Raw genomic sequence first — 24187 nt, 5'->3', positions numbered from 1 at the left:
GAATCAGTGACTTTATTACTTGCTTATTGATGTTCCTGTTCCTTTTCCCCAACGCGCACTCTAATTTGTTTAATTTGCTTAATTTGTCAGAAAGACCCATTTACTCCATGCTGCCTATAATTAATCAGTGACTTTATTACTTGCTTATTGATGTTCCCGTTCCTTTTCCCCAACGCGCACTCTACTTCTGTTTTTATAGTGTGAGACCACTGGACCAGAAACTGTCCTTCATGAGTGTTTGGGAAGTTGGTGCTACCGTAAGCTTACTGTATAGTAAGCAAAAGTAGTAATATTCAGGCACCTAAGTAAATGGCCTGAATTTCAGAGGTGCTGAACACATACTATTCCTCTTGGAGTTTGCACTGACTTGAGAGAGAATGAGGTTTGCTCAGCACCTCTGAAATTAAAGCTATTTAGTTGGTGTGACATTCCCCAGGGTAGAATGTGGAGAGTTGAACAGCAGAGTCCCCTTAACTCTAGCCTGGGGTGCCTTTTACGCTGTTGTGCTGTCACAACATCCATTCTTGGCCTGCTCACACAGCCCTCAGCATGCAAATTCACTCCCCGCTAAATACATGAGCACGCTGACCAGTCACTCAGGAATTACATATAGGGCGACACCTGCAAATTTAGTCCCAGATTTTCCACCAAAAATGTGCATCTTGTTCAGTAGTGTGGTGGACAGCACAATTCAAGCTCATAGAAAGTCCATCGTTGCATCAAAGGAAAAGGATAAGGGCTTATCCCAAAAAGAGTTTCCCACGCACTTCAATCCAAACACACTGGTTAAGATACAACAATAAGCAAAGTTTAACTACAGAAAGATAGAATTTAAGTGATTACAAGTGATAATGCTAAAAGTTGGAATTTAATTACAAAAGAAAATAAAAGAATAATAAGCAAGCTAATACCTAACTTAAAAAGCTAACTGAACTTAAAAGCAAAGGTTTTGTCTTACCATACACTGTTGTAAATTTCACAGGCTAGGTCTCCTTGCAGCCTAGGACCACTCCCTCCTTAGCTCAGTTCTTTGAGATTCATTATGTTATGAGCAGAGAAATGGGAAAAGGAGAAGGTGAAGTCAAGCATTTTCTTCCCCCTTTATAACTTAATTTCTTGTGCTAGAAATAGCCTTGCTGAGTCGTGGTGACACACAGTCTGTTGTGGACGTGAAGTTTGAAATGTTCCTGTGATGCAATGTAAATTGCTTATTCATGCCTTCCCTCTCCCCGGCCTCCCCGCCCCCCCCCCCCCCCCCCCGGTGGGAGAAAGGTCGCATAAGTATCTGCTTGTTTTTAACACCTGGCTGGGGCCAGTCTCTCTTTGTCTCTGAAAAACTGGTTTGTGGGTGTTACCCAGAATTACAATATATTTCAGTAACTATCATACAGTAGAATCTCATAACTTTACACATAGTGTTGCTTCACATATTTCAATGGAATAATAATGTTCAGCAGATTATGACTTTTCAAATGATACCTCACACGGTATACTTTGTTCAAAAGTTATCATAGTCTTGTAAAAGGGGTGACCATAATATTATAGACCATCACACTTGGATTCAGAATCTGAGGCATGTTAGTTTGGAAAAATGTCTTATGAATAAAATACACTGTGTGGCTTTCAAAGTAATGGTGCAGGCAGTTGCTTAATTTGTCAGAACTTGTTGAAAATCTGTCAGGACCTTCTGCTTGTTCTTGTAGTGAGGTTGCAGCAATATGGAATTCAGAATAGAATTAGTGTTAAGACACCCAAGCCACATTCTTTAGGAAAGCAAAAACATTTCAAAAGCTAGTGATGGCTTTTCCTTTGCTTCTTCCTTTCAGCTTCGCTCAGCATTGGATAAAACTGAAGAGCTTGAAGTTAGCAATGGCCATCTAGTGAAACGGCTGGAGAAGATGAAGGCCAATCGAAGTGCTTTACTATCTCAGCAATAATAGCCAGCTTTTACTGAAAACTACTACTTGATGGAATGAGAACAACATTGGAGAAGCTTGTCTTTGGCTGTTTGGGATGCTTTATCATCCTACCTTCTGAGAACAAAAAAATCCCCAAACGTGCACTCATTTGCTATATGTCACCAAACTGTGGTTCTCTCTACGCAGATTCAATCCTGCTGCACTATATAAATAGGAGTAGCTGATCCAAATGGCTGTGCCTGTAGATGCCTTTCCACTCGGTATGTTTGCAGTACAGAGCCTGGACACCATTTAACAAGCACACCGGGCATCCTGTTAGTTCTTCATCCTGAAAGGCACAGTAGCCATTTTTTGCCATTTAAAATGGTGTTAAAAATAAAGAGTAAACCGGGACTTGACTTTTGTCTTGCTGAAATTTAGGGCCGGGGGGGGAGGAAGCTGTAATTTTTTGGACTTCTCATGGCAGTATCTGCAATTTAGTGACTACAGTAGTATATTCATAGTAGCCTGTTCATTAACAAAACACTGTGGAACCACGAGCCTTTACAAAGCAAAACTCCTTCAGTGGAAACCATGGAAGACGATGGTCTTGGAAGCAAAAGTGACCTTAAATGACTTTGCCAATAAAACGAAGGTGATTGGAAGGATTTTTGCACCAGTTCAATCGTAAGACTGTTTTATTTCAGGGTGAATAGGCAATAGCTTCACTGAATTACAGCTTTTTATGTGTATTATTTAATCCCTATATTTGGAATTGAAGTAAACTACTTCTTTTAAAGGATGTAATAATGTTGCATAAATAAACCAGAGTAAGGCCATGTTTTAAAAAAGGTGGATTGCACTTAAGTCATTTCACTACCGTTGTTGAAGCAAATATAATTGATTTAAACAAAATGTGTGAAGGGTTCTTCTATATCAGGAATCACCTACCAGTACCTGAGCTGTTAGGAATCTCTGTGCTTCTACAAAAGATCTACCAGTCTAATTTTTGATAAGTAGCTGAGAAGTAAAAAGCACTTTAGAATACATTGCTACACACATTTTTTCTACAAGTTCTGTAATTGCAAAACTGTTCCGTGGGTCTTTTACGAAACAATTTTCAACTTGAAAAAGAAAACATAACCAATTAAAATATCCCAGGCAGTTTTCACAATCTAGTGACTCACAGTTAGCATTACAGCTCTGCTTCATTAGAACAGATTTATAATGTTGAATTCAAAGCAGTTATCTGAGAAATAAAGCCCAGCAATTTGTCCCCCCATCCAGAGAAATTTTGTAGTACATAAGGAATGCAGATGATTATTGTTCAAAACTCCCAAAGACTCTGTTCCAGATATAAGATTAGATATCTCTTCAACAGAAATAATTTTGCATGAATGCTGACTGTTGCAGACTCCCTTCACTTCTGTTGCTTGCCACCTACTAAGCCAAATTCAGGGTCAAGAGGCCAAATTTCTCCTTTAACCTCAGTTTTAGGTTTCTGGTCCACATACTATTCTTGCTTCTCCCTCCATATTTAGAAGTTAGAATACAGGACGCTGCTGTTGTCCACTAAAGGAAGTATTGCTTATCTCTATGCTTAATTACCACCAAAGGTCAGATAAAAATGTTAATTGGATGTGTTTCCCTGGCTAGAGAAGGAACACTCCTCATTCCATCTAAATGAATTCAGGCATCTGGCTTATCAGTGGGGAAGGAGTAGGTCAGTGTTTTGGAAGAGGGAGTTGGGATGAGGAGACTTCTGTGGTCCTAAAGAAATCAGAGGGTATGTCTACAGTACGGAATAAGGTCGAATTTATAGAAGTTGGTTTTTTAGAAATCGGTTTTTATATTCGAGTGTGTGTGTCCCCACAGAAAATGCTCTAAGTGCATTAATTCAGCGGAGTGCTTCCACAGTACCGAGGCTAGAGTCGACTTCTGGAGCGTTGCACTGTGGGTAGCTATCCCACAGTTCCCACAGTCTCCGCTGCCCATTGGAATTCTGGGTTGAGATCCCAATGCCTGATGGGGCTAAAACATTGTCGCGGGTGGTTCTGGGTACATATCGTCAGGCCCCCCTTCCCTCCCTCTCTCCGTGAAAGGAAGGGCAGACAATCGTTTCGTGCCTTTTTTCCTGAGTTACCTGTGCAGACGCCATACCACGGCAAGCATGGAGCCCGCTCAGGTAACAGTCACCGTATGTCTCCTGGGCGCTGGCAGACGCGGTACGGCATTGCTACACAGTAGCAGCAACCCATTGCCTTGTGGCAGCAGACGGTGCAGTACAACTGGTAGCCATCCTCGTCGTGTCCGAGGTGCTCCTGGCCACGTCGGCTGGGAGCGCCTGGACAGACATGGGCGCAGGGACTAAATTTGGAGTGACTTGACCAGGTCATTCTCTTTAGTCCTGCAGTCAGTCCTATTGAACCGTCTTATGGTGAGCAGGCAGGCGATACGGATTGCTAGCAGTCGTACTGTACCATCTTCTGCTGGGCAGGCAAGAGAGGAGGATGGCTAGCAGTCGTACTGTACCATCTTCTGCCGAGCAGCCATGAGATGTGGATGGCATGCAGTCCTTCTGCACTGTCTGCTGCCAGCCAAAGATGTAAAAGATAGATGGAGTGGATCAAAACAAGAAATAGACCAGATTTGTTTTGTACTCATTTGCTTCCCCCCCTCCCCTGTCTAAGGGACTCATTCCTCTAGGTCACACTGCAGTCACTCACAGAGAAGGTGCAGCGAGGTAAATCTAGCCATGTATCAATCAGAGGCCAGGCGAACCTCCTTGTTCCAATAAGAAATGGTGCACCTAAGTTATTGTTCTTTTTGGAACCCTCCGTGAAGTCCTGCCTGAAATACTCCTTGATGTAAAGCCACCCCCTTTGTTGATTTTAGCTCCCTGAAGCCAACCCTGTAAGCCGTGTCGTCAGTCGCCCCTCCCTCCGTCAGAGCAATGGCAGACAATCGTTCCGCGCCTTTTTTCTGTGCAGATGCCATACCAAGGCAAGCATGGAGGCTGCTCAGCTCACTTTGGCAATTAGGAGCACATTAAACACCACACGCATTATCCAGCAGTATATGCAGCACCAGAACATGGCAACGCGATACCGGGTGAGGAGGCGACGTCAGCGCCGTCACGTGAGTGATCAGGACATGGACACAGATTTCTCTGAAAGCATGGGCCCTACCAATGCATGCATCATGGTGCTAATGGGGCAGGTTCATGCTGTGGAACGCCGATTCTGGGCTCGGGAAACAAGCACAGACTGGTGGGACCGCATAGTGTTGCAGGTCTGGGACGATTCCCAGTGGCTGCGAAACTTTCGCATGCGTAAGGGCACTTTCATGGAACTTTGTGACTTACTTTCCCCTGCCCTAAGGCGCATGAATACCAAGATGAGAGCAGCCCTCACAGTTGAGAAGCGAGTGGCGATAGCCCTGTGGAAGCTTGCAATGCCAGACAGCTACCGGTCAGTTGGGAATCAATTTGGAGTGGCAAATCTACTGTTGGGGCTGCTGTGATGCAAGTAGCCCACGCAATCAAAGATCTGCTGATATCAAGGGTAGTGACCCTGAGAAATGTGCAGGTCATAGTGGATGGCTTTGCTGCAATGGGATTCCCTAACTGTGGTGGGGCTATAGACGGAACCCATATCCGTATCTTGGCACCGGAGCACCAAGCCGGCAAGTACATAAACCGCAAGGGGTACTTTTCGATAGTGCTGCAAGCTCTGGTGGATCACAAGGGACGTTTCACCAACATCAACGTGGGATGGCCGGGAAAGGTACATGACGCTCGCATCTTCAGGAACTCTGGTCTGTTTCAAAAGCTGCAGGAAGGGACTTTCTTCCCAGACCAGAAAATAACTGTTGGGGATGTTGAAATGCCTATATGTATCCTTGGGGACCCAGCCTACCCCTTAATGCCATGGCTCATGAAGCCGTACACAGGCAGCCTGGACAGTAGTCAGGAGCTGTTCAACTACAGGCTGAGCAAGTGCAGAATGGTGGTAGAATGTGCATTTGGACGTTTAAAGGCGCGCTGGCGCAGTTTACTGACTCGCTTAGACCTCAGCGAAACCAATATTCCCACTGTCATTACTGCTTGCTGTGTGCTCCACAATATCTGTGAGAGTAAGGGGGAGACATTTATGGCAGGGTGGGAGGTTGAGGCAAATCGCCTGGCTGCTGGTTATGCACAGCCAGACACCAGGGCGGTTAGAAGAGCACAGGAGGGCGCAGTACGCATCAGAGAAGCTTTGAAAACCAGTTTCATGACTGGCCAGGCTACGGTGTGAAAGTTCTGTTTGTTTCTCCTTGATGAAACCCCCCGCCCCTTGGTTCACTCTACTTCCCTGTAAGCTAACCACCCTCCCCTCCTCCCTTCGATCACCGCTTGCAGAGGCAATAAAGTCATTGTTGCTTCACATTCATGCATTCTTTATTTATTCATCACACAAATAGGGGGATGACTACCAAGGTAGCCCAGGAGGGGTGGTGGAGGAGGGAAGGAAAATGCCACACAGCACTTTAAAAGTTTACAACTTTAAAATTTATTGAATGCCAGCCTTCTTTTTTTTGGGCAATCCTTTGTGGCGGAGTGGCTGGTTGGCCGGTGGCCCCCCCACCGCATTCTTGGGCGTCTGGGTGTGGAGGCTATGGAACTTGGGGAGGAGGGTGGTTGGTTACACAGTGGCTGTAGTGGCAGTCTGTGCTCCAGCTGCTTTTGCTGCAGCTCAACCATACACTGGAGCATACTGGTTTGGTCCTCCAGCAGCCTCAGCATTGAATCCTGCCTCCTCTCATCACGCTGCCGCCACATTTGAGCTTCAGCCCTCTCTTCAGCCCGCCTCTTACTCTCTTCAGCCCGCCTCTTACTCTCTTCAGCCCGCCACCTCTCCTCCCGGTCATTTTGTGCTTTCCTGCACTCTGGCATTCGTCTGTGCTCTGTCAGTGTGGGAGGACAGCATGAGCTCGGAGAACATTTCATCTTGAGTGCGTTTTTTTTTCTTTCTAAGCTTCACTAGCCTCTGGGAAGGAGAAGATCCTGTGATCATTGAAACACATGCAGCTGGTGGAGGAAAAAAAAAAGGGAAAGCGGTATTTAAAAAGACACATTTTATAAAACAGTGGCTACACTCTTTCAGGGTAAACCTTGCTGTTAACATTACATACATAGCACATGTGCTTTCGTTACAAGGTCGCATTTTGCCTCCCTCCACCGCGTGGCTACCCCCTCAACCCTCCCCCCTCCCTGTGGCTAACAGCGGGGAACATTTCTGTTTAGCCACAGGCAAACAGCCCAGCAGGAACGGGCTCCTGTGAGTGTCCCCTGAAGAAAAGCACTCTGTTTCAACCAGGTGACCATGAATGATATCTCACTCTCCTGAGGATAACACAAAGAGATAAAGAACGGATGTTGTTTGAACGCCAGCAAACATACACTGCAATGCTTTGTTGTACAATGATTCCCGAGTATGTGTTACTGGCCTGGAGTGGTAAAGTGTCCTACCATGAGGTAAGGCTGCCGTCCCCGGAAACCTTTTGCAAAGGCTTTGGGAGTACATCCAGGAGAGCCACGAATGCCAGGGCAAAGTAATCCTTTCACATGCTTGCTTTTAAACCATGTATAGTATTTTAAAAGGTACACTCACCGGAGGTCCCTTCTCCGCCTGCTGGGTCCAGAAGGCAGCCTTGGGTGGGTTCGGGGGGTACTGGCTCCAGGTCCAGGATGAGAAACCGTTCCTGGCTGTCGGGAAAACCGGTTTCTCCGCTTGCTTGCTGTGAGCTATCTACAACCTCATCATCATCTTCTTCGTCCCCAAAACCTGCTTCCGTATTGCCTCCATCTCCATTGAAGGAGTCAAACAACACGGCTGGGGTAGTGGTGGCTGAACCCCCTAAAATGGCATGCAGCTCATCATAGAAGCGGCATGTTTGAGGCTCTGACCCGGAGCGGCCGTTCGCCTCTCTGGTTTTCTGGTAGGCTTGCCTCAGCTCCTTCAGTTTCATGCGGCACTGCTGCGGGTCCCTGTTATGGCCTCTGTCCTTCATGCCCTGGGCGATTTTGACAAAGGTTTTGGCATTTCGAAAACTGGAACGGAGTTCTGATAGCACGGATTCCTCTCCCCATACAGCGATCAGATCTCATACCTCCCGTTCGGTCCATGCTAGAGCTCTTTTGCGATTCTGGGACTCCATCATGGTCACCTCTGCTGATGAGCCCTGTATGGTCACCTGCAGCTTTCCACGCTGGCCAAACAGGAAATGAGATTCAAAAGTTCGCGATTCTTTTCCTGTCTAGCTGGCCAGTGCATCTGAGTTGAGAGTGCTGTCCAGAGCGGTCAGAATGGAGCACTCTGGGATAGCTCCCAGAGGCCAATACCGTTGAATTGTGTCCACAGTACCCCAAATTCGAGCCGGCAAGGCTGATTTAAGCGCTAATCCACTTGTCAGGGGTGGAGTAAGGAAATCGATTTTAAGAGCCCTTTAAGTCGAAATAAAGGGCTTCATCGTGTGGACGGGTGCAGGTTTACATGGATTTAATGCTGCTAAATTCGACCTAAAGTCCTAGTGTAGACCAGGGCAGAGAAATGTAGGGCTGGAAGGGCCCTCAAGAGGCCATACCCCTGCACTGAGGCAGGATTTAAGTATACCTAGACCATAATTTCTTGCCCTAGTCAATTGTATATAGAGCTGTATAGTGGGTAAAAGGACTCCTTTAAATGAAATCTCCACCTCCAACTGAACTTTTAGGCAAGACTCTTCAGATGCAGAGCCAGGTTTCTTGCTGAATACGTCAAACTAGATGTAGAAACCAGATTTGCAACTTTCTGTGACTTTTATCATTTCTGGTGTATAGAGCCTCTAGTGTCTACAAAATACAATGAAGTTTTTTCTTAAAATAAACATACCATAGTATTTTATTAAAGGATTAAGTTGTGTGATTGATTGCTGCTTGGCATCTCTTCTTGTGGTAGCGGTGAAAATACTGTCTTGTGGCAAAAATCAGGAGAAAAATCAGTAACAATAAGGGTTGGGCCAAAAAATTAAAACGAATACTTTGTTCATCAGGAAGTGCTGCGATTTTTTTTTTAAAGGAACTTTCATCTTGCATCCATGTGCATTAATCTCTTATCACAGACAGAAGTCAAATCCAAATTTCATAAACTGGATGCTTATGCCTCTAAGAAATCTTTCAGTGTGTGATAAAGTAGCTTTATACACCAACCATAATTTTTGTTCCCTTTGAATCTCAGTATGACCGAGGTTTAATTGTAAGGGGAAAATATCCGTTGGTTGTAGCACATTAATATTTGTTTTCCTATGAAGCATGCACACTAATAGGGCTTTAAATGGTGGTAACAACATTGGCTCCAACCGCTCCAAGCCAGTGCCTCCGGTTGGAGTTCAAGGGTATGTCTACACTGCAGCGGGAAGTGAGCCTCCTAACCCAGACAGAAACACCTGCTGAGCTAGCATGCTAAAAATAGCTGTATGAACATGTGGCTTCGGCCGTAGTACGGGCTCTTAACCTGACCCTCTTCGTCTGAGCTTGGGTGGTTAGCTTGAGTCTCTACCACAGCTGCAACATCCACACTTATTTTTAGCATGCTAGTTCCAGCCGAGCTAGTGTGAATCTGTCTACCCGGACTGGCAGATGAGCTCTCAGCTGAGTGTGGACACAGACCTGCTGACTTCCCTGGGACTCCACGTGGCAGCTCATTGCAGAATCAGAATGAATGTTCCAATAATTATATTTAAATTTGCTGTCCTTTGATTTGTTCTGAAATGTTTAATTTCATTGTATTAAAAAACTATGGCATGTGTTAACTTAAATGGTTTTTAAAATCAGTTCTTCTATTAGGGAAAAACAAGCACATATAGACCTGAACTGATCTGGAGAGCCATAAGCAGAAACTGATGTTACTTGGGCATTTTTATGGAGGGGTTTATCATGATAAATGTCTGCATTGAAAAGTGTAGGCTTTTCTTTAACTGGACATAAGAGTTTATTTCAATTTAAATTAAAATGTACATTTATAAGGGTTTCAATCTCTGAATGTAAATATAAAACAGGTAAAATGCCAGCTCTCCTACAGACCACTGCAATGAGAACTATAGTTTTTATTTTAAGTAGATCGAACTATGGAGATAACCAGGGTTCAAACTTGCCATAAATAGGTTTGAAGGTGTCAGTCCAGTCCTTTGTAGATGCTTGTTCACCACTGTACAGTGAGGCACATTTGGCAATCTTGAGCTTGGGAAATACCCAGAATTAGAACAACATTGATTCTGCTGGATGAACTAAACTGGTAGTAAAAAGAAAAGGAGGACTTGTGGCACCTTAGAGACTAACCAATTTATTTGAGCATAAGCTTTTGTGAGCTACGGCTCACTTCATCGGATGGTAGTGTGGTGCAGTGTCTGGTATAATCACTTATTTATCACATTCCATATAAAAGCAACCACTCATTTTTCCTTTTCATCCAAAAGGGTCCTGTATAGACATCGAGGTAATTTTTATTCACCAAAATCTTGTAAACTTCATATTTTCATCTCTCTCTGGCCATACAGGTATCCCAATTTACCTATATACAGTTTTAAAATGTACTAACTGGAAAATGCAGTATTTGCCTTTTTTCCTTCCTCTTACAATATTTCTCAATTGGTATATTTTTTTCTCCATTATAGCCAACTAATGGCATTAAACCAGTATGAGGTCCTAATGCCAGTAAGTCTCTTCCTATTTTAGCTTGATGTCTTTCACATGAGATTAGGGATATATGTGTAAGGCACAGTTTTATTGGACACACACTTGCTTCAAGAGTAATGTAAAGGGCAGGGCCAAAAGTAGAGTGGCTTTAAATTTGCACTTAGATAATTTATAGTATAAGAATGTATACAAATTACCATCATAACATCTTGTCTTGATAGTCATTGCTTTGAGTAAAATTCTTCATATTTTTAGTGTCTAGCTCCCCAGACATAACACAGTCGTGTTAGCTGATTGAAATCCTCCTTTTCTACTCCACTTTTCTTATTCTTTTGACTTCTTAGGTCAGTATCTTGCTTTGACAAGTCAGTGATTCTTTCTTCTTCCTACTAAACAGGGGAAACAAGTCTTGATGTTGTCAGAGCAATGTAGGTTCTTACCCCTTAAGCCTATGCAATTGAGGAAACGTATATTTTGTAATTCATATCTATAATGTTGCTATATATAATGTACAGGAAAGTAATTCAGGTCAAATACTTCTATCTCCATTTTAATAGCTTTACATACAGTGCAAAAACTGCAGTCCATAAGGACCCTACAGTATGTGTGCCAATTGCAGTATACATGTGGCTTTCCGTATTACATATAGTAGGGGGGAAAACATATACTGTAGGCATGATCACCCCACACAGATATGGAAAAACGTTAATAGTAATGGCTACTGTGCTGATCCTGAGGGTCTTATTCAGAAAAAACTCCCATTCTAATAAAATGATTAATGAAGACTGCAGAACTGAGCCCTGCACTCCCAATGTGTATTTGACGGACCCCTTGGACTCCCAACAAGCAATACCTTAGTTCTCACTATATCAGCAGTTCTAAAATGAATTGGGCCATAAGAAAAGCTAACACCCCCCCCCCCCCGAAATAAAGCAAATGCTGGTACTTTCTATTCATTGGTAAGCAGACAATCTAATAGCCATGTATCAAGATAGTAATTAAGGTGCCAAAACAAACTTGTCTGTGAGTTTGTCCTAATGTGTTGCATTAATAATTAGCTCTAAATTATGCCTTTAGACATTGACTAGCCTTTGCCTTAATAATCATGTGTTTAAGTGTAATGTGTTCGTAGACGTTTGCATTTGGTAGGAAATACCCAGTACTGATATCCCAGCTTACCCTAATACACATTTTATTTCAGAAAGACACACAGGATGGAACATTTTTATTTTTGAATTGATCAGCTATAGTCAGATAAAGAGGTTTTAGTGCACAGGGCCCCATATTTCAGCAGAAATTTCACAAAGATGTTTAACAAGTCCATGCAATCAGAACTTTACTACAAAGCTGCTGCTACTCTGTTCTGAACTTTGGTAGGGAAGCATCTTTCTTTTTCTCTAGACTAACTGTTCCTAAACAGTAGCCCACAGACTGCTCATGTGGTGTTGCTTTCCTCATTTCTCGATGCTATTCCTTCTAAAAGAAGCTTAAAATAAATTCATTATTTTTGTAACGTTATCTTTACATATTAGAAATCCCTGTCATTTGTACAGAGAATTTTCCATTCAGTGATCTCTATTAATGTGGTCCACTCTACGAACAAAAGTTTTAAAACCAGTTTCAAATATGGCCTAACCCCCTGGATGCCAAATATTACCATGTGTAAGCTGTTTCATGAATCAAAACCAAAGTGAAATGAGCTGGTGATCTCAGTCTGTTTCTTTGGTGAAGGGCCTAACCAGGACACCTCACTCAGGCCTTGGCTGATGGGTTAATGGAGATCATCTGATCTGCAGCAGTGTTTGGGACTGAGATACATTGATGGCAGTGTGAGGAAGCTTGTGTGGTTGGTGCCTATTCTATGGAGAAAGGGTGTGTTTCAGTTCATAGCCCTGTCAATGCCACTTACGTTGTAGACGCACTAATTTCATTTTTAAAGACAGATTATTTTATAAAAGTCCAAATAAAAATGGTGTATTCTAAAATATGTAGTGTGTGTAAGCTATTTGGTATCGGCAATGTGTGTTTGTACAGCATCTGGCATACTGGAACTATGCTATTGACAGGCCTAGAAGGTACAACTGTAATATCAATCCATATGAAATCAACCTGAAATATTTTAACATTCTAAATATACAATGGTGTAAATTGTAAATACCTAAGGGACGGCACTGTCATAGGCGGCAAGTTATATGTGCCCGTGCTCCACCAATATTCAGGAACATGGACCCAGCTCCACCAGTGTTTGGGCTTATATTTTCAGAGCCGTACCGTCCATAGGATGGACTGGGGCAACCGCTGCGGGCCCATGCTTTGGGGGGCCCTGCGCTTCAGGGGGATGTGGGGTTCAGGGAGCCCTGGAGGGTTAGCGGGGGCCTGGCACCGGCAGCAGCCAGAGACCCATCCCCAGCCTACGCAGCTCTGCCAAACCTCTTCCTGCCCCTTCTCTACCCCGCCCCCGCCCCAACACACTTCTTTCTGGCTTCCTCCCCCGAGCGACACCGGGTGCTGGCGGGATGGAGCGGAGAGAAGCGGGGTGAGCTGGGGCTGGGTCACTTGCTGCTAAGCCCCCAGGCTGCCCTGGACCCTGTATCCCCCTGAAGCACGGAACCCCTCAAAGCGTGGGGCCCGGGGCGGTTGCCCCAGGCCGTCCTATGGATGGATGGCTCTGCTTGGACCCCTTCTGGGCACCACCAAAAATTATACAAACCAGGTGCCCCTGTGCATAGGCTATTACACTGAAAAATAAGTATTTACTCGTTGGAAAGGTTTCCCTTTTTCCTAAAGCGAATCTGCTAGTTTGAGCCGGCTTTTAAATTACTCTGCCAGGCTTCCAGGTGAACAACTAAAGATGCCCTTCCCTCCCGTGTGCATAGGGCAAGACTCCCGTTCAGGAGGCCGCTGCCCCCAAGGCCTCGCGTCCCTTTAGTGCAAGCCTCATGCCATGCCGCTGAGTGGTCTTATGAGCGGGGCCTCAGCCAGGGGCTGAACCGCAGCCCTTGAAGGCAGGCCAAGCAGCAGCCCTCCCTGGCAGGGTGGCGGGTGCTCTAACACCACCATGCACCCGCGCTAGGTCGAGCTAGAGAGAGCGCCCCCCGGCCCCGGGGGTCAGCCTCTGCGCAGTATGCTCTGTGCTTTGCCCGCCATTTTGGCTCAAAGGCGCCTTCGCAGGGGGCCAGGGCGCCTCAGGCGCGCCCGTCCGCCCGCTCCCCCGGGCGCTGCGCAGGCTCCAAGCGAGGCCCAGGCGCGTGCTGGGAGCGGCCGCTCACTCGGCGCCCAGCTCCTCCCGCCGCTTTGCGAGAATGACCAATCAGAAGATAGAGCCGTTCTCCTGCCAGCCAATGGGGGTGGGTCGCGCCGTGCGCTCCCGGAGCGAGGCTGTGAAGAACCGGCGGCCGCGCGGCGACGGGATCGTTAAGTTGGACGTTTGAGGCAAGCGAGGCCGCTCGTCTCGTGGGGGTCAGCGCATTGCCCCTCCCCCAGGTCTGTGCACGCGCCATTCGGTGCCTGTCCCCTGCTCCCCCCCCCGAGCGCCCCTCCTCGGGTGTGGGCCCTTCAGCGCCTGTCCCCCCCCTTCCCCCAGAGCGGCCCTCGGTGCCTGTCCTCTCCTCTCCTCTCCTCCCCCCCCCCCGAGCGCCCCTCCTCGGGTGTGGGCCCTTCGGCGCCTGTCCCCCCCCTTCCCCCAGAGCGCCCCTCGGTGCCTGTCCTCTTCCCCCCCCCCCCGAGCGCCCCTCCTCGGGTGTGGGCCCTTCAGCGCCTGTCCCCCCCCTTCCCCCAGAGCGGCCCTCGGTGCCTGTCCTCTCCTCCCCCCCCCCCGAGCGCCCCTCCTCGGGTGTGGGCCCTTCAGCGCCTGTCCCCCCCCTTCCCCCAGAGCAGCCCTCGGTGCCTGTCCTCTCCTCTCCTCCCCCCGCCCGAGCGCCCCTCCTCGGGTGCGGGCCCTTCGTCACCTATTCCCCCCCCTTCCCCCAGAGCGCCCCTCGGTGCCTGTTCTCTCCTCTCCTCCCCCCCCTCGAGCGCCCATCCTCGGGTGTGGGCCCTTCAGCGCCTGTCCCCCCCTTCCCTCAGAGCGCCCCTCGGTGCCTGTCCTCTTCCCCCCCCCCCGAGCGCCCCTCCTCGGGTGTGGGCCCTTCAGCGCCTGTCCCCCCCCCTCTCCCCCAGAGCGCACCTCGGTGCCTGTCCTCCCCCCCCCCCCCCGAGCGCCCCTCCTCGGGTGTGGGCCCTTCAGCGCCTGTCCCCCCCCTTCCCCCAGAGCGGCCCTCGGTGCCTGTCCTCTCCCCCCCAAGCGCCCCTCCTCGGGTGTGGGCCCTTCAATGCCTGTCTCCCCCCACCCCCCCGTGCCCTGGCTGGTGTGCCCCCCAGCGCCTGTCCTGGGGCCTGTGCCCTCTGTCCTGGAGTGCCTGTTCTCGGGCCTGCTGCACTTGCTCCTTGGTCTGTGCTGGCCCCCTGGTGTGCCCCTCCCCCAGAGTACCCCTTCTGCCTCATGCGGCCTCCCCCTGTCTCTTCTTCCGCCGCTGCCTCCTGCCAGAAGTTGGGACTGGGCCACGGGAGGGTCACTCGGTGATGACCTGTTCTGTTCATTTTCTCTGGGGCCCCTAGCATTGGCCACTTTCGGAAGGGAGGATACTGGGCTAGGTGGTCTGACCGCTCTTATGTTCTCCCCCTGTTTATGCCCCCCCCATACCCACTCCTGCAACATGTGCTTCCAGGGGTAGGTTGCTTGTCTGCAAATCGGGAGAGTGGTGTTCAGTTCCCAGATCTGCGACTGGCTTCCTGTGTAACCTTGACAAGTCACAAACTCAGCAGGGTCTACTACACGATAGAGTTAGGTCAGCGTAAGGCAGCTTACATCAGCCTAACTGTAAACGTCTACACTGAGGGCTTGTTTTCACAACCAAGGAGATCGAAGCTGCTGCAGTCGATGCAGCAGGTGTTGATTTTACTAGTCTAGTGAAGACCCGATAAATGAATGGCAGAGCGCACTCCGGTACTCCAGCTCCCTAAGAAGAGCAAGGGAAGTCTGCCAGAGAGTGTCTCCTGTCAACACAGTGCAGTGAAGACACCCTGAAGTCAATCTACGCCGCATCGACTCCAGCTAGGTTATTCACATAGGTGGAGTAGTGTAAATTAGGTCAACTTACCCCAATAGTGAAGACAAGCCTTAAAATGTTACTCCCAACTATGTAATTCACTTACTACACCAAGTTAACTCCACCTTGGTCGATGTAGTTAGGTCGATACAGCGTAGACACTGTGTTGCTTACACTGACTATTGCTGTCTTTCAGAAGTGTCCCACAATGCCCCACACTGACAGTTAATTGGGTGCAAGCAGTCCTGGTGGGGATGAACCCCAGTGATACATGGAGCTTAGTTGGACATGCAAAAGCAATTTATTGTGGTGGCTGTAGGTTGATGTAACTTAGATTGACTTAATTTTGTAATGTAGACTTTCTTTGGGTGCCTTTCTTCCCAGTCTTTTCATTGGGGATAACAGCATTGCCTACCTTGGGGATACATACATTAAAGCTTCTGAGATGCTCAGGTACTCCCAAAAATGGGCTGTGTAAGACCTTAAGCTAGATAAATGCGAAACAGTGGCATTTTTGCCCCTCTCAGCACTCATAATGAATATCCTTTTATTTCAGTTAAATAATCTAATTTGGACCCGAAACCTAAGCAAGTTGCTGAGTGTGACTGGGCCCCCCGTTACAGTCAGTGGGGCTCCACACCTAATACATTTTTGGATTAAGGTCTAAATTACATTTCTTAATGAAATTAATAAATATGTTCCTGTATGTAAAATAATTGTTTTGAGACAAATATTTGGAGAATCTCAATCTTCAAAATTAAATCTCTTTGGCGTTAATAACTGTTAAACAGCACTATGAAACACTAAACATTACGGTAACTAGGACATATTGAACAGCTTGTTGAAACAGCGGGGATGATGTGAATGTCATATGTAGAAAGCTGAGTGGACTGAATTTAGGAAGCATGAAGTAAGATGGGCACTTGTGATTTCTTTGATTATGTAGAAAAGTTGTGCATTGTATGCTTCAGATTAATTGCGGTTTTGTTGCTTGGGTTTTCAGCTTTTTGTTTGTTGAAGGGGGGGGGCGGTTTGCTGCACACATCAGAGCTATCCAGTGTCTTGTACATTACTCATTTAAAAAAAAAAAACTTCGGGAGTATTAAGAGATTTCTTTAAACATCTGGAAAACTTGCAGTTCTCTGGAAGTGCAGTGGGGGACTAAATGTATTGTTAAGCACATACATAGTATTTACGTATGTTAAAAAGGTTTCCATGTCAGAAGGAGAGACTTTCTGACAGTTGCCATTTAGATTTTCCCAAATATTCCAAATATCAGATTTTTCAAAACTTTTTGAGTTGCCTTTTCCCTGTGTTTTTCAGAAGGGCTTGATAGAAGGTCTTATATCTAAAGGCAACACTGTCCACAGCATAAAATATTGGAAATGGGTAGTTAGACCTTGATCCTGTGATTCACTCTACACAGGCAGACTGCTCCGCCCATGTGGAGCTTCACTGAAATCAGTTGGTCTGTCCACTCAACAAGTAGCAGGATCATGGCCTTAATATTGGTATGTTTGAAACACCAGTATGTTATGGGCACCACAGAACTTTTAATTCATAGGAGCAATTTAGCACATGGCAGGTGAAAGCATTGTAGATTTACATCCCCATTTACATTTACCATGCATGTAGTCTCCGTGTTAGGCATGTCCTAAGGCAGATTCTTCATCATGGATCTTTTCCTGTATTTTCAGATGTCTTTTTCCATCCTGAACCTCTGCAGTTGCTGCAACAAATGTATAGTCATCAAAGTAGCGAGCAGGGATCTAGCCTTCTGAGACTCAACAGCTGATGTTGCAGCACAGGTTTTCAGAGGATTAAGTAATAGAAAGACATTTCCCTCTTCCATTTTTACATTATCACTGCTATACTGGTAGCTCAGATTTAATTTAAGGCTTGGATTTTCATTTGAAATATATTCTAGTGTACGTTTGCATGTTCACATAATATTTGAACATATTAGTTTGCTAGTTATGTAGTGAGTTAGTAGAAAACACTGAAATTCAAAGTAATATTTTTTTTAAATCTCAGAGATAAATTCGCTTTTTTGTAGATCCCATTAATGCAGGATGAGAGATTTGCCTTCAAATCCTGCTTTTTTGTGTTAATCTTTTAAATTTGATTTTGCGTTACTGTCCTGAGGATGGGGGAAATGATTTATTTTCCATTCCTATGATTTTACTGTTTCCAGTGTGCTAGTCAGAAAAGCCTGAAGTATTAGAATTGGTAGATATTACCTACTAGTCCTTACCTGTAAATTTAACTAAGCCCTAAAATTAAGACATTAAAGTTGATGGACAAAATTTAACAGTTTTGTGAGTGGGTAATAAGTTGTACTCCTGTTTAAAATGCGCTGAATTGGGGCCATTATGTTCAAGGTGGCTGAGAAATGATTGCATTGGAAAACATAACACAGAATTTCATGACTTTCCATATTTAAAATCTCGACCATAACATTATGTTAATGAAGTTCTCTGAATTTATTGTGTAAATATTTCATATTGAAATGAGCTAATGGGTGGGCGATCAAACGGATTGAGCAGTATGAAGTTTGCTATTTGCCTTATGCATTTATCAGACGAGGTCTCTCTGATAGTTGATTGAAAATACAGTAGATGAATACAATAGATTAATATACGAAAAAAGAAAAATGGTCAGAAATCCCACAAAAATGTTTGTTGATAATGCTGTTAATTTTCCAATGGATGCATCATATAGAGTAAAAAGGAACGTGTGGCATCATTTGTGTGCTCAAGTTTCTGTATTTGGGTAGTGGTTGTATTTCTTGGGGAATAACAGTTACCAATAACAGCCTTACTTTAGTAAGCAAAATATATTCATTATTTCCTTAGGAAATAGTACTGAAGAAATGATATCATACAGTAAACAAAAAATCAGTAAGATGGAGAAATAGATAGCCTTTGTCAGTGCAGAAATCTGCCCACACCTTTTCCCTTTGTCACCTCAGTTGTCAGATACTATACCCTTTCTTGTTTTTTGTGTCAAAGCTGGGTGTTTCTAATTACTAGATATTAACAATGATGTTTTACTCCCATAAACATGTAAATGAGCAAGAAGTAATATGGTGCAAGTTTGAGTAGAACATGGGAGTTTTGTGACTGAGTTTCTTTAATCCAGTGTTTTTAACTTTACTAAATTTTACTAATTTTTTGTTTGCATTTCAGGATTCATTGTGCATATAGCTGTTTTTGGCATACTGTCACCAGGTCACATGTGTGGACTAAATGCCACAAATCTTAAATCATGTCATGTCCATCTTATTTTAATGAAATTTCACCAATAGTGCCGGTGTTGTCTGTAAGGCCTGCTATTTCTGAGGGAATCACTTACTCAGCACCCCCTTTATATTTTCATCCGGGAACAACTGCTCAGTTCACTATATTTGAACCACTCTCCAATCCTCTGATATCAAACCCCTATGTATTATTGCCCTCTGTCCAACCAGTTGCTCTTACTCCTGGGGCAACGAGATGTCATTACTGGAGAACTAGTACTACTGCAATGAATGCTTCTGGAATACATGTTCTAGAGAATCATAATACTTTTTCTAAAACGCCAGGTGAGTTAGTTCTGCTTTCATTAGGTTAGTAATATCTCTATACAGTAGTGTTTTGAGAATCTCCATAAAAACAAACATGTTATATTCAAAACCTGTTTAAGGCAATATGAAATATATTGTGGGATTTTATAATAAATATATTATTGTAACCAGAAATCAGTTCCCTGTGCATGAACTGCATGCAGGATTGGGACCACATTAGGAAAAATCTTTTTTTCTATGCTGCAAAATAACTGTTTATGTAGTACATATTAAATATACGGTATTTGAGATTGGCAAATCAGACAAGACAAAAAAATGTACGTCAGTTAGCTGCCACTCTGACAAGTGAAACGATACCATATTTGAAATATTAATATTTTATTTCTCTTTTGAAAAAGTATTTTTAGGCTTCATGCTGAAGATCAACATTTATAGCATTACATGAGTATAGATACAAATGTCAAGAATCCATAACTTGAAGTTGTATGGAAGAATAATTGTTAAAATGAAAGATTAACTGTTCAGTTTTTGGAAAAACTTTACACCTGTCTGTGTACTGCAATATGCTTTGCTTTGATCTGCCAAAATCAGCTGAGTTGCTTCTGATATTGGTTCTTGGGATAAAACTTTTTAGGACTGTCAGCAGGGTATTTTCTGTAGAGGAGAAATGCACTTCTTTTGGCAGTTTTAGACCCAGAGATTGGCTGCAGGACACAATGCTGTCTCCTTTGTCTGGCGAGCCTTTAACTGAGGCTTTGAATTAAGATATGATATTGTAGGGAATCAATTCTTTGAGTAAAATAAATGTAAATTTTACCATGAAAATGGTGGGGCGTGGCTATCCTGTACAGTTGGTATTGCTTTAATTTTGTATTTTTAAAAAAATTGTTAGGAGCCCAGTTGCTGTGATAGTGTCTTGTTTCAATAAAATCAAATTGAAGTTAATGGTGTTTACAAATAACTGAGTTAAATGGATACTGTTACAGACTCATAATGTTTTCCTGGACTTTCTGGTCTTGTCTTATAGGTGAGTTACACTATTTGAATTTTTTCACATGCAGTAAAATTAGATTGGACTTTTGGCTCATATGTTGTGAAATTGAGGTTAATTGGGTGGATAGATTAAATCTGGAATGTATATAAAATTACCACAGCAAGATAAAAGTTAACATGGCACTTCCATTCTGTATCTCTATTTTTACTTGCTTTAGAAATTGAGAAATTTCTCAATTTATAATACTTAGGACTGAAATTTCTTATGCTTTCTTTTAGTTCTGAATGCTAGAAAATCTAATCATTCAGTTTTGAGGTTGTTCTGTCATGAACAAGGGAGAGAACATTTTTAAGCTGTTACAGGTTTTTTTTATTTTAAACCTTTAAACTTGGTCTATATATAATCCTGAATGAGGAATGTATGTGTGATATATGCACACTTGGCAGTGTCTGAGGAAAATCTGGTTTTGTAATAATGATGATCTGGATATTTAAAAACGGAAGAGTGGTCATGTAGTTAGGAACTTCGCTTGAGAGATCCAGGTTTGTTTCCCTGATCTACCACAGACTTCCTGTGTACCTTTGGACAAGTCACTTAGGGCTTGTCTACAGGAATGTTTCGTTCAGGGCAAGCTGGAGTGTGAATCTACCCCATACTAGCCTGCCATGGACTAAATGTAAATGACACCCTGCTCATGTGTATTAACAGTTTGTTAAAGCGCTTTGGTCAGTTCTGTTTCAAAGAGAATGGAGTCAAAACATATTAACAAACGGTTAATGTTTCTCAGAAAGATACACATGGACAGTTAACCTGATGCAGGATAAGGTGCAGAGTAGATTCACATCCCAGCTTGCCATGAACTAATTGTTCATGTAGACAAGTCTTTAGTTTCTCTGTGCTTCAGTTTCCCATCTTAAAATGGAATAATAGTACTTCCTTACCTCGCAGAACTGATGAGAGGAAAAATACATTCAAGACTATGATGTACTCAGATGTTATGATAATGCAATCCATGTAAGTATCTTATACAGATAAAATAGGGTGCAGAGCATCTTTGTATGTGTCTGTTAATCAGGATCTTTTACTTAGGCTATGTCTACACTGGCAACTGAATGACAAAACTTTTGTCTTTCAGAGGTGTTAAAACACACACAGGTTTCAGAGTAACAGCCGTGTTAGTCTGTATTCGCAAAAAGAAAAGGAATACTTGTGGCACCTTAGAGGCTAACCAATTTATTTGCGCATAAGCTTTCGTGAGCTACAGCTCACTTCATCGGATGCATCGCCTTGATTATCATGCACATTGTAGGGAGAGTGGTCACTTTGGATGAACTATTACCAGCAGGAGAGTGAGTTTGTGTGTGTGGTTTTTGGAAAAAGGGGGGGGGGGTGAGAACCTGGATTTGTGCTGGAAATGGCCCACCTTGATTATCATACACATTGTAAAGAGAGTGGTCCCTTTGGATGGGCTATTACCAGCAGGAGAGTGAGTTTGTGTGTGTGTGGGGGGGGGGGGGGGGGGGCGGAGGGTGAGAAAACCTGGATTTGTGCTGGAAATGGCCCAACTTGATTATCATACACATTGTAAGGAGAGTGATCACTTTAGATAAGCTATTACCAGCAGGAGAGTGGGGTGGGAGGAGGTATTGTTTCATGGTCTCTGTGTATATAATGTCTTCTGCAGTTTCCACAGTATGCATCCGATGAAGTGAGCTGTAGCTCACGAAAGCTTATGCTCAAATAAATTGGTTAGTCTCTAAGGTGCCACAAGTACTCCTTTTCTTTTTTTGAAAACACACACACACATCCTGAAAGAAACAAGTTTTGCCAACGACAAGCGCCGCTCCTGCCATTGGGGGTGGAAGATTTTTGTTGGCAGGAGAGCTGACAAACAGCAGCTACAGTGTGTGCCTTTTAGCCGCATGGCTGTAGTGACACAGCTGTGTTACTAAAAGATGCGAAGTGTAGACCTAGCTTAGAGTGCATATAGCTCAGCATCACCTTGATGCTGCAATAGTTACTGTCCTTCAGTCTTCAACTTGTATGTATGTACCAGTTTATAAAATTTTTAACTGATTTCCTAGAAATTCAAATTATATTGTAGATGTACTGTTGCATCCTGGGATGAGTAAATTATTGAAGTAATAGCTACAAATGAAGGAGCAGTGTTTGAAAGTAGATGGCCTTACTGGTCAAATAGGCCTAATCTTATTTGATTTTACCCTTTAAGAATATTATGACATTGGATAGATGATGTGTAAGTTAGATTATCACCCTTCCTGGAGTTTGTGCTTTATTTCTTGGTTGGAGTTTGAAAACTCCATTCCACTGTGACAATTTCCACATAATTTACGCTTTCATTAAATAAAGTTTGTAGCCATTATAGTTGCCATGGTAACCCTACAAATATTAACCTAATGTAAATTTGTGTAGTGCTGAGTTCCTGAATCTGAAGACATCTCTGGTGTTTTTGTCATTGCTTATGGCTTTCATAGAATATCATAGAATATCAGGGTTGGAGGGGACCTCAGGAGGTCATGTAGTCCAACCCTGAGCAGCAGCAACTAAAATTAACAACTTTAGTCAGTTTGACTTAAGCTACTCGGAATCCTCTGTGTAGTAGTGAAATGGTCAATCATTTCAGTTTCATTCTTGTTGTATGTGAAAGCTAAGCACTGCGGCCAAAGCATGTAAGCTGTTGTCGCTGGACCACTTGGTGTCCTTCCTCTTCTTTCCTCCAACCCCTCCTCATTCACCTGATGGGTATAGCTCTCTGCTTACTAGATGTCTAGTAAAATCTCAAATCCGTTTCTTGATACAATGCCTGTTCTTAATGCTACAGAATAATTTTTTTAAACAGGACTTTATTTTGAAATGGCTTGTTTTGCTGGCTTGGTTTTTGTCTGGTGTTATAAAAACACCTTGTGGCGAGAGCCCTGCATGGATACAAATTTATATGCGCAGATGCGGATATCCACAGATAGAAATCGGTATCTGCTGAACTGCAGGGCTCTCCCGGGAACCGCAGCAGCGAAAGGAGCAGAAAGTGGGGCCACCACTCCCAGTGCCCTGGGTTGGAAGCTCCTCCGGCTGTACCACCCCTAGCCCTGTCCTCTGGTGAGGCTTTACAGACCCCAGACAGGTGACACAGCTGCGTGGAAGGACTGGGGGCCAGGCTGGGGGCGGTACAGATGCACTGGAGGAGCTGCTGGCTCGGGGCACTGGCTCCCAGGAGCGGCGGCCCCAAGTTCTGCTCCTTTCACCATTACGGTTCCTGAGAGAGCCCTGCGGTTCAGTAGATACCAATTTATTTCCACGCAGGGCTCTACTTCTAGCCTAGTAGTAATTTGCAGTACTACTAGAAGAATCGAGTTTGATTTCTGCTCCTTTCTTTGCTCTTAGAGGGCATAAGTAAAAAGAAAAACTCACTAGCCTATAAAAAGAAAAGGAGGACTTGTGGCACCTTAGAGACTAACAAATTTATTTGAGCATAAGCTTTCGTGAGTGAGCTGTAGCTCACAAAAGCTTATGCTCAAATAAATTTGTTAGTCTCGAATGTGCCACAAGTCCTCCTTTTCTTTTTGCGGATACAGACTAACATGGCTGCTACTCTGAAACCTGTCACTAGCCCATAGTAACACCATGATAAGTTGTGTGTAAAACCACAAAAAGAGGAAATTCTAATAAAACCAGTTTGTAAATGCAATAATCCATGTTTATGTTGAGATTTTTAACTACACAGAAATCAGGAAATTCAAACTTAATGTTTTCACCAAAAAAATTAAAGCACAACTGAAGTGATTAGTTTAAAAAAAAAAAAGCTATCCAAATAACAGTTCACTAAATAAAAATATGTACATCTGCAAGCTTGTTATAATAATTACCTATCACTGTTTCATTGTTTGTTCAGTGTTAAGGCTGTTTTCT

At 44.1% G+C, this 24187-nt stretch overlaps 2 protein-coding genes across 4 annotated transcripts in view; both read left to right on the top strand.

Moving 5' to 3' along the window:
- LRRFIP1 (LRR binding FLII interacting protein 1) overlaps positions 1 to 2750 on the top strand; it is a 186063-nt gene extending 183313 nt beyond the window's left edge. For all 3 annotated transcript variants that reach the window (XM_073306756.2, XM_073306758.2, XM_073306757.2), the window contains one exon: positions 1827 to 2750. In XM_073306756.2, coding sequence (XP_073162857.2) covers positions 1827 to 1937 — 111 coding nt within the window. In that variant the 3' untranslated portion in view covers positions 1938 to 2750. The remainder of the gene's footprint in view (positions 1 to 1826) is intronic.
- Positions 2751 to 14019: 11269 nt separating this feature from the next.
- The window catches only part of RBM44 (RNA binding motif protein 44), a 44203-nt gene continuing 34035 nt past the window's right edge, over positions 14020 to 24187 (top strand). Inside the window, exon 1 of the mRNA XM_073306754.1 lies at positions 14020 to 14097. The gene's annotated coding sequence lies outside the window, so the exon portion shown is untranslated. The remainder of the gene's footprint in view (positions 14098 to 24187) is intronic.

Source organism: Lepidochelys kempii, chromosome 11 (genome assembly GCF_965140285.1).
Source record: "Lepidochelys kempii isolate rLepKem1 chromosome 11, rLepKem1.hap1, whole genome shotgun sequence".
In the NCBI taxonomy this organism is placed as follows: Eukaryota; Metazoa; Chordata; order Testudines; family Cheloniidae; genus Lepidochelys; species Lepidochelys kempii.
The sequence above is the reverse complement of the archived record's forward strand: the minus strand, read 5'-3'. Positions and strand labels throughout refer to the sequence as shown.